This window comes from Bos grunniens, chromosome 23 (genome assembly GCF_055505025.1).
Source record: "Bos grunniens cultivar Pamir isolate PY7600 chromosome 23, Bosgru_T2T1.0, whole genome shotgun sequence".
In the NCBI taxonomy this organism is placed as follows: Eukaryota; Metazoa; Chordata; class Mammalia; order Artiodactyla; family Bovidae; genus Bos; species Bos grunniens.
In genome coordinates, this window is record NC_141187.1 from 26,706,469 (window position 1) to 26,716,774 (window position 10,306).

General features: G+C 38.0%; 1 protein-coding gene across 2 annotated transcripts; it reads right to left on the reverse strand.

Moving 5' to 3' along the window:
• Positions 1–6,003: 6,003 nt before the first annotated feature.
• LOC147346981 (SLA class II histocompatibility antigen, DQ haplotype D alpha chain-like) lies at positions 6,004–10,035 on the reverse strand. 2 transcript variants are annotated; one of them, XM_086370780.1, is made up of 5 exons: positions 9,899–10,035; positions 7,597–7,845; positions 6,868–7,149; positions 6,482–6,626; positions 6,004–6,281 (listed from the first exon to the last, which is right to left on the reverse strand). In XM_086370780.1, the coding sequence occupies exons 1-5, from the start codon at positions 9,978–9,980 to the stop codon at positions 6,182–6,184; spliced, it is 858 nt and encodes a 285-aa protein (XP_086226906.1). In that variant the 5' UTR covers positions 9,981–10,035; the 3' UTR covers positions 6,004–6,181. The 2 variants fall into 2 exon arrangements, with proteins under 2 accessions (XP_086226906.1, XP_086226905.1); XM_086370779.1 differs by having other exon boundaries at positions 6,004–6,301; positions 6,453–6,626.
• Positions 10,036–10,306: the final 271 nt, after the last annotated feature.

Below are 10,306 nucleotides of genomic sequence, written 5' to 3' on the forward strand. Positions count from 1 at the left end.
AGGCAAATTTATATCCTTTCATTTCTAACACTATTTTTATTCTTTCTTCATGCCTGATCATGATTTTGAAAAGGTACACATTTGTTAATAGAACATTAACAAGTTCCTTTAGAACTTCCAGGGCTTTCTAATTATCTTAATTATATAATTACAGTAGTATAGTATAATTAATTATAGTAGTATCTGGCAATCTGATTTTGTCTGTTGTAAGTTTGTTTTATTTTTTCCACCACCAGGATGCTTTATGGTCTTCTTTTAAGCCTTGAGGTCCTGAAAAATTTTAAATGATGTATTTAGGAATGAGTCTTTTTTCACTAATTTTGCTAAATATATGATAGTCTCCTTCCATGCAAAGAGTTAGGTTTTTCATATCTGGAAAATTTCCCATTGCTATTTGTTTTGGTAATGCTGCTGCTGCTAAGTTGCTTCAGTCGTGTCTGACTCTGTGCAACCCCATAGATGGCAGCCCACCAGGCTCCCCCGTCCCTGGGATTCTCCAGGCAAGAGTACTGGAGTGGGGTGTCATTGTCTTCTCCGTGGTTTGATAATACTGTATCTTAATTTTTTGTTCCTCTCTCTAGCTCTGTTACTTGATGTAACAATAGATTTTCCTGAATATATTTTCTATGTCTTATCTTTTCTTCTATATATTACATTTATTTGTCTTCTTCTTTTTTTAATTTCAGAGAGATTTTCTTGGTTAATTTTCCAAGCTTTATGTTAAATTCTTCACTTTTAGCCCCCATTATTAATTTTATATTGGTAAAGAACCCACCTGCCAGTTCAGGAGACATAAAAGACATGGATTTGATCCCTGCGTCAGAAAGATCCCCTGAAGTAGGAAATGGCAACTCCAGTATTCTTGCCTGGAGAATTTCATGAACAGAGGAGCCTGGTGGACTACAGTCAAGGGGGTCGCAAACAGACATGACTGAGCACGCACAAGCAAGCAAGCATTACTTTTATTAGATGCAGTATCTTTTTTCCTTCTGATAATTCTAATTAGAAAAGTTTTAAAGTTTGTTTAAACAATTTTGTTTGCTCTTTTTTTCAGTTTATTTGTTCTTACATTGAACTTTCTGTACTAAGTATGTAATGATTTTTATTCTCTTTTATTTCATGTTGTAAGATTTTCTCAAACATTGCTCTGCCTTCCTTAACTTTGTTCTTTACCTACTATGCATCATCTTATTTCATCTCAAAATACATTTCTTCAAGTCTCTTCTAAACTCTACCAAATTTTACATGGTGTCTGTGCAATACTATTTTGTATTACCTTTTATTTTTCATTAAATTTTTCAGAGCTTCTGATTATATCTTTGTGGAATTATTTCATGTGTGTATATTTCTTCTCCTGGAGTGTAAATTCTTTGAAGACAATGAATATATCTGTTTTCACATTATTTTAATATACTGAGAACATAGAATTGTATGTTCTCAATAACATTGGTTCTCACTAACCATTTTTGCATTACTAATTAAATTAATCATCAGGTTACCAGAGTTTGGAGATTAATTCAGCCAATAATAAAGGGAAAATTACTTTGCTTACCTTTACTATTATTCTTTGTTGCATATATATATATCTTTAGGGTTACATTTCTGAGAGGTTCCTGTAGTCTGGATTAGCATTTGTATACTGGAAGGAAAGTTATGACCAACCTAGATAGCATATTCAAAAGCAGAAACATTACTTTGCCAACAAAGGTTCATCTAGTCAAGGCTATGGTTTTTCCTGTGGTCATGTATGGATGTGAGAGTTGGACTGTGAAGAAGGCTGAGCGCCGAAGAATTGATGCTTTTGAACTGTGGTGTTGGAGAAGACTCTTGAGAGTCCCTTGGACTGCAAGGAGATCCAACCAGTCCATTCTGAAGGGGATCAGCCCTGGGATTTCTTTGGAAGGAATGATGCTAAAGCTGAAACTCCAGTACTTTGGCCGCCTCATGCGAAGAGTTGACTCATTGGAAAAGACTCTGATGCTGGGAGGGATTGGGGGCAGGAGGAGAAGGGGACAACAGAGGATGAGATGGCTGGATGGCATCACTGACTCGACGGATGTGAGTTTGAGTGAAGTCTGGGAGTTGGTGATGGACAGGGAGGCCTGGCGTGCTGCGATTCATGGGGTCGCAAAGAGTCGGACACGACTGAGCAACTGAACTGAACTGAACTGAACTCCAAGTTTCCTAAGTATGATAAAACTGAAGAAAACTTTAAAAAATGACATAACTTTAAATAGAATGCCCCTCTGCCTACTTCTTTTTGCTTTCGCTGATTTTTTTTTTTTTTAAAACTTTGTATTATGGAAAATTTCAACTACATACCATAGTAGGGAGCATAGTATCATGTATCAGCAATCCAGCTTTAACAATTATCAACTCATAGGGAATTTTGTAAACCCATCTACTTAATCTTACACGCAGACTTGGAAAATAATCTCAGAATCTTATCATTTCATTCATAAATATTTTACTACAAAAATATAAAATGTAATGAGTTTTTAGAAATAATAATGCCATGAGCATACCTAAAATTAGATACATAATTCCTTAGTGTTTTTAGTGTTCCAGTTTTTCTGATTGTCTCACAAGAATTTTTAAAGTTATTTTATTTGTATATGAATCCAAACAAAGCTTAGCATTTGGTCCATATATTTTTTTAATGTATAGTTTATCTGTTCTTTATTTGTCCTAGCAAATTATTTGCTGAAGAAGTAGAATTATTTGTCCAGTAGAACTTCCCATGTGCTTAATCTTGTTGGTTGCATCCTTCTGATATAATTTACCATGAGATTTATGGTATGGGCTCCAGAAAATAACAATAATGCAAATTGTTAACATTTTTTGACTGCTTAGTATGTGCCAACTATGTGTGAAGTGCCTGATTTGTATATTAAATCCTTAAAAATCCTTGTCTGTATGTGGTAAGTACAAACTTGATATATTTTTATGTGATTTTCAATTTGTAAATTTAAAACAGCATATTGAATATTAAAGTCTTATTTTATGCATGTACTCTGAAATAATTCAAATAATTGTTCAAGAATCACGTGATTTGAAATCATGAGGACTGATTTCCATCTTTGTTCATAGTAATGTCATATAGTGGCTGATAAAAATAAATATTTGCTCTTATTTTTTGGAATTAATTTTATTTCTGTTAAACTTACACAAAGACTTAATGAATGAATGCCTTTAATAAAATGCAACTACCATGAAATTTGTTTTCCTTAGCATCTCATGGGGAAGGAGTAAAGCATATGTCTATTTCCAGGACACTGATAGTAATGCTATACAATATAACCCTATATTATGATAACACATATAATGTAAACACACACACTACCTCCAATATTCTGGGTTGTTAGCTGATGAATTATTATATTTACATAACATTTACTTGAAATTTTATTGCCAAAAAATTCTTAGCCTATTTATGAATTTTAGGTGACCTACATTTCTTTCAATATTTAAATTGTTATTTTATACATTTGAGATGATAATTACCAATCTAATTTTATTTAATCACTCATTTTAGAGTAGCTTTATTTTCATAGCAAAATCAAATGGAAGGCAAAGAATTGGACACGACTGAGTGACTGAACTGAACTGAAAGAGATTTCCACATATCTCCTGCCCTTACTGTAACTTCCCTATTATAAACCTCTCCTAACAGTGGTACATTTCTTACAAATGATGAAGCTACATTGACACATCGTTAGCAAAGTCAATAGTTTACGTTAGGATTCACTCTTTATGTACGTTCTGTGGCTTTGTGTGACATGTATGTACTATTGTAGCATCATACAGAGTAGTTTCATTGCCCTAAATATCTGTTATGCTCCATTACCTATATTTTCATGACCAGCTCTGGTTCAGATTCCTTGCATTTACCAATTCCTTGTCTGGACTTTAAATTATTCTCTTGCTTCTACCTCACAGGTAGCTTTTAATTCTAGTTCCCACTTTTCCTCAAAATAAGCATGGATAAAGATCTGTTGCATATACCATAGCTTGACTAAAAATTCATAGGCCATAGGGAGGAGACATATCTTTTATTAAAGAGTAAAAACACAAAGTCAAATATTACAACTTGCCCCGAGTTCTCTCAGCAACCCCTTCATCAGTGATGTGTCACTAACCACCATACCCTGTCTATTCTCTAAGCCTAACCCAGTCCCACCTCCTCTCATTTTGGAGAGGAAAAAAAATTCTCCAATAACATATGAAAAGTAATTCATCTATAGCTCCAAATTTGAATCTCCTAAATCATTAAAGGGCTCAGAAAAACAATTTTCATATAACATAATCCATTCTTTTAAATAAACTATGGATATAACTAACAATGTTTTCTTCTGTATTTCTATACTATGTATAAGGTACTATCTATATAACAAGATTATTCAAATTCTGTCAATAACTCTGCAAAGAAAGTATTACCACTCCTACATTATGAATGGGAAAATAAGATTCAGAAATGCTAGATACTTTGCCTAATGTTATAATTTAAAATCCTAGCTGTAAAGTGCTGAGTCCTGTATTTGGATTTAGGCTGCTTTGCACTAAAATCTACTCTATCAGTTATGGTGTTTATATTGTATCTTTTTTCCCAGACACATTTTTTGATATTTTTTTGATTTAAATATATTAAAAAAAATCTTTACAAAGTAAGTCAGAAAAAGAAAAACAAATATATTAACACATACATATGGAATCTAGAAAAATGATATGATGAACCTATTTTCAGGGAAAGAATGAAGACACATTCTCTCAGGGAATGGATTTGTGTTCCAATCACATTTTAAGCTTCACTGATGCAGATGGCCTGGGCAAGGACAGTTTCATACATTTCATAGTTGTTCTGTAAAATAATCTGCAATGCAATGTATGGACTTAGTAATTGCAGAGTGGAAAGACTGAGGCAATGAACCTAAATAATTTTCAAGGGCAAAATGACTCCAAGTCAAGTCACATACACTCCCAAGAGTGAGGCCTTGGACACACTGAGGACAGCCAGAGAATCTCATCTGTTGATCCATCCCCACTACAAGGACTTTGAGACTGTGAGTCTAGAGGAGGATATGGCACCCAAAGTTGCTGCCACATTATCTCTTCTAGCTGTTCCTCCAGAGATTTTTCTCTTGTAAGCTTATATTTCCCTTTGCCAGGAGGGGTGAGGGGCAGGAGCTGAGGATACTGGTGGATTATCTCCAGGGCAAACAGGGATGCACCGAGATTCAGTGAGCCTGACTTAGGCTTATCTGCCTAGGAGCATCCTGGAGCCATATTCACTCTATTGTTCCACACATGCCAGTCAGGAAAAGTCTACATGGTTTTCTAGCAAGGATTCGCATAAGACATGAAGCAAACTACAGCTGTGTTCTTAAATATGTCTGTGGATTCTACATCCATCCATTTTCCCATTGCTTCTAACCCTAAATAAGGACAAAGTATTTGGTCCTTCTCAGATACCTGCTTTATTGTCTTATTCTAATGTTTTCCTAACAAACATATTTCTTTTCCAACCTAGATAATTCTTATCTCTTCAACTGTGAGAGGGAGAGAATAAAGTTTTTCTTATCACCACTAATTCTTTGAGAATTAAAAGTTCTGAAAACTAATTTTGACTCTTGGTACTTTAGAGATTCAAAATTCTTTTTTCCCAACTTATTTCTCTGTCAAAATTTTTAAAGTGATATTAAAATAAGTATCACTTTACTTCTTGGTTTTTGTATTTTTGTTTTAACAAATCTTCACCAAAGGCAGAGAGTATATATTACCTTCATTGATGTCTGAATTTGGGGTGTGTGTCAGTGGTTAAGGATAATAAAAAAGGAAGACAGAAATATTAACTCCAGCTAAGATACCAAAATATTATCAGTCTCTACAAGCTGCTCCTGTGTTACTGGACATGAAACACAATCTGGAAAATGAGGTTAAATGGGCCTGAAGCAGAAGAGGCCATAGTTCTAATCAGCTCTGAAATGAAAGATGGGAAAGAGTAAAGACCTCATAAAGGCATTTATTTCTTCCATGGATATATTAGTTTAGGGTCACTGGTGGATTAGGTAGCTGGGTGGGATATCTCAGGGATCCCATAATAGGTAACAATGGAGAAAAGAAAAAATTAGAAGGTCAGGGGGAGAATCCCAAATGTATGTGAGCTCTGAGATGATATAGCACCTTAAGTCCCAGAGAAGAAGTATGAGGAGGAGGGTAGAAGGAGAGAAGGTACACGATGGACTTTGCCAGAAAATAGTTCTAGGTTATCCATTTTTTCTGTTCTCGAAGATGGACATTGCACCTGCAACAGGAAAGACATGAGATCAGTGGGTTCCAGGGGGCTCCTGTGCCAATGTCATGCTGTTTCCCAATTTAGCAACTTTCAACCACATTTGTGTCCACAACCTCTTCCCACTTTCCCTTGTCTGTACTATGTCCCCAGGAATTCTTACCTTCCTTCTGGAGTGTGACTCACAATGGCCCCTGGTGTCTGGAGGGGCCACCTGAGCGCAGACCTCGGATGATGAGGACAGTGCCCACCACGATGCCCACAAGGCCCACGGTCAACCCCAAGGCACAGACCACAGTCTCTGTCAGCTCTGACATAGGGGCTGGAATATCAGGTTCTGTGAAAGTGAAGTTGTGGAACTCAGAATACAGAACATTTTTGTGCATGTGGATGGGATGGGCGAGGAAGGGTTGGCTCCACACACTTGGGGTATGGGGCTTAGGGAGGAGAGTGAAGTCTGTCATTAGACACCCTTGGAATGTGAAGTTTTAGGGCCATGAGATTTAGCAGATAATAGGCAGGGTATTCTGGACTTGACAGAGAAAAGAATGTTCCAAAAGGGTGGAACTCGTACATACCCCAGTGTTTTAGCAGCGGCTTATCCAGGCCCCAGTGCTCCACTTTGCAGTCATAAACATCATCATCAGAAGGAAGGAAGGCGAGGTAACTGATCTTGGAGAAGGAATGATCATCCTTGGAGAGGAAGCTGGTCTCAGAAATACCCTCTATGACCAAGTGCCCGTTCTTCAGCCATGTAATGTTGATCACAGGAGGAAAGATGTTGTCCACGTGACAGATCAGGGTGTTGGGCTGGCCCAGCATCATGGGAGACTTGGAAAACACAGTCACTTCAGGAACCTCTGTGGTGAGGAAACAGCACAGATGTGAAATGGGAATATCACTGCCCATTGCCTCTGGAGGAGCCCTCCCAGCAATGTCTCCCAGTCTAATAGTGGAGGAGCTCTTGCTTCCCTTCTGTTTGGGAGGCACCATGTGTTGCTTCTGCTTTATCCCTGTCCCTCTGTTTTTTGATGACCTGCTTGTCAAGTGGGAGGTCTGTGGGACCTCTCCATGAAGTATTCAAAGATTGCATTATGGGAGTAGGGATCTTTCTATCATATGGAAATACGTGAGTTGGAAAAAGGCAGAAGATGAGGGTTCAGCTATTACCATGAGAAAATGTGGTGACTCCTTGGAAGGGAGAGAGTTTTATAGAGTGGTGAAGGGTATCTATCCCTAGGGAAAAGGGAGTGAGGCCTGGTATGAAGGGTAGATTAATAAAGAGAGGCAGAGTGGGGGACACATACTGTTGGTAGCAGCAGTAGAGTTGGACCTTTGAATCACGATCTCCAAATTGTGCTTCACTGTAGCTATGTTTCTCAGCGCACCCTGAGGGTCAAAACGTCTAAATTTACTAAACAGAGGCAGATTCCAGACAGTCTCCCTCTTTTCCAGGTCCACGTAGAACTCTTCATCTCCATCAAATTCATGGGTAAAGTAGCCAGAGGGACCATATGTGTGGTAGACGTTTATGCCATAGGCGCCAATGTGGTCAGCTGAGTCGGAGTGAGGAGCAAGAAAGGGAAAAATAGAGAAAAGACCCTTATTAAGCAAAGTGAAAGAAGAAATTGACTATCAAACATTGTGGGCTCCATTTGTGGCCCAGTTTCTAGACAAAATTCCCAGTACCTGCTCCTTCTTCGCTCTGTGTTGATAGTTGTCCAGTTAGTTAAAAAGCCTTGCAATAAAGCCTCCTTATCTTTACCATGAATCTTGACTCCTTTTCCAGACAGGAATATATGTAATATCCTTTTCATCTGATACTTGTCCTGGGCTACCAACTGTTGCTGAAGAACATCACTCCACTGTGTCAATTGGAACTAATTCACTTTTACAGTTTTAGCCTCAGCTGGATCCATGGTCCTGCTCAGTAGTGGTCCTTCTGCTTTCCTGCACCATTTCTTTTCATCCCTAATCTGTATACTCTCTAGGGGACAGAAATCACGTCTTTTCATCTTTGAATCCCCAAAATTTAGCTTGCTGTGTTCTCAAAAATGTGTATTAAGCGTCAGTTGTTATTCTTGAGAATTACAGAGATTTGGGGGAAGACTGACAGACATAGGTGGCCGAACCATAGGGAAGTCAGAATCAGCAGTGAGCAGAGCTGCATTATGGCTTGTGAGCCTTAAGTGTTGTTGCTTTTGTGAGTGCCTCCTTTTATAAAAATATTAAAAATGTATTTTATAGCCATATGATACAAAGATAAATGTAATTCAGTTTGGATTAAAATTTAAAGCATTTCCCCCTATTCTAAAAGTCTGCTTTTCTTCTAATTTTTAAGGAAACAATTTTTATGAGCCCTACAAGCAATGCAGGCCCTTGGCACTGTGCCCACTGTGCCTAGTGTGTAAATCAAGCCTGACAAGGATGCTCTGGTGCGATGAGGAAGAGAGGAAAATTGGAAGTGCTCTGGAGAAGCAGGTGAAACTAGCACTACCATACAAAATTAGAGTGATAGCTGCCGTGGTTAATAATGTTGTTGAAGGTTAGAGTAACCTTTCTTTCACCTCCCCTTTAAACCAATTGGCTTTTCTACTTTGGTTTTTACAAACCCACTTTTCCTGTCTATGAAACAACAGAGATATGAGCCAGGGATGGATCCTGGAAGGAAAGGAAGATGAAGAAATGTATGAAGAGAGGATGGAAAGAGGGGGACAGCAAGGCAGAGGGTCCTAAGGGACCATGTAATTAACCTGTGCTTGCCCAGTTTCCCTATACAGGTCTTCATTACATGAACTGAAAGATAGGCAATTTGGGCTGACAAATTGAGAATAATATAATTTAATTCTCCAAATTTTTCTTCATAAAGTTCTTAATTTTAAAAGTGAATATATTCTCTACTTTGTTTTAGAAAAATATGAAGTTATACTTGTGATAGTAATAATTTAAAAATAATAATCATTGATATTTATGTGTCTTCATTACTTGGAAAGCATTTCTACATGCCTTTTTTATTTGATTATTTGTGAGGTGACACAAATTAAGTAACTGAGATTAAGTGAGAACCATGTGGTAAAATGCTTTGTCTAAGATGCTCAGCTGGGCTTGCTCACCTACCTGTGCTAGAATGCCAGCATAGAAATGTATGTAGATCTGAGACCAAGTAAAGGTTACTCTTCTTCATATCCACACAGTATTCATAATTCATGGAACTATATACCCCAATATAAACTTTAAGAGAAATACATGAAAAGCTTCAAAAGTTATTCAGAAAATTTGGGAGCAATAGCTCATGAAATTTTTTTGTAACAAAACATCTGCTTGTGAAAACGTCTCTAATCTTTGAGACAATTGTGAATGAATGCCCTAGAGCCCTCCAGAACGTATTCACTGGATCCAATATCAGAAACAGAGCATGCAACAGCACAGGTAACAGAGAGAGTGCGTCTGGACCCTGATTTCCTGAAGGTGCAATGACGGTAACTTTTAGATTTGCTTAATATTGAGAATGCTTCCAGGAGTCTCTATTTCTAGGCCAACCCCTACCCCCACCCCTCCAATTCCCTGCTCCCTAACTTCAGTCTCCGTATCCTTCAACCGTGCACTCACCCACAATGTCTTCACTCCCAGAGGGACTCATCATGGTGGTCAGGGCGAGGGCCCCCAAAATCAGGGCTCTGTTCAGGATCATCCTGTTCTCAAGGTGGTCTCAGAAGTTGCTGTTCTGAGTTGCAGAGCAATGATGTGGGCTGAGTTGAGAGGGAATTCTAAAGATACCCAAGCCACACTCTGTCAGGTTAGGTTTTGACCAATCAGAAAAATCCTCTATGATGACACCTCAGTTGCCAGATGAAGACTTTGTACTAAGAGGCCTGGAAGGGACTGGGAAATCCCCTGGTTCTGATGCAGCCTCCACTCAGAGTGGACCAGAGGGATCTGTCTATGAAAGGTGTGAGAGTACTAAATCAGAATCTTCTCATTTATGTGGGTATGCCTGCTGGTGATGAGGGGTGGGGA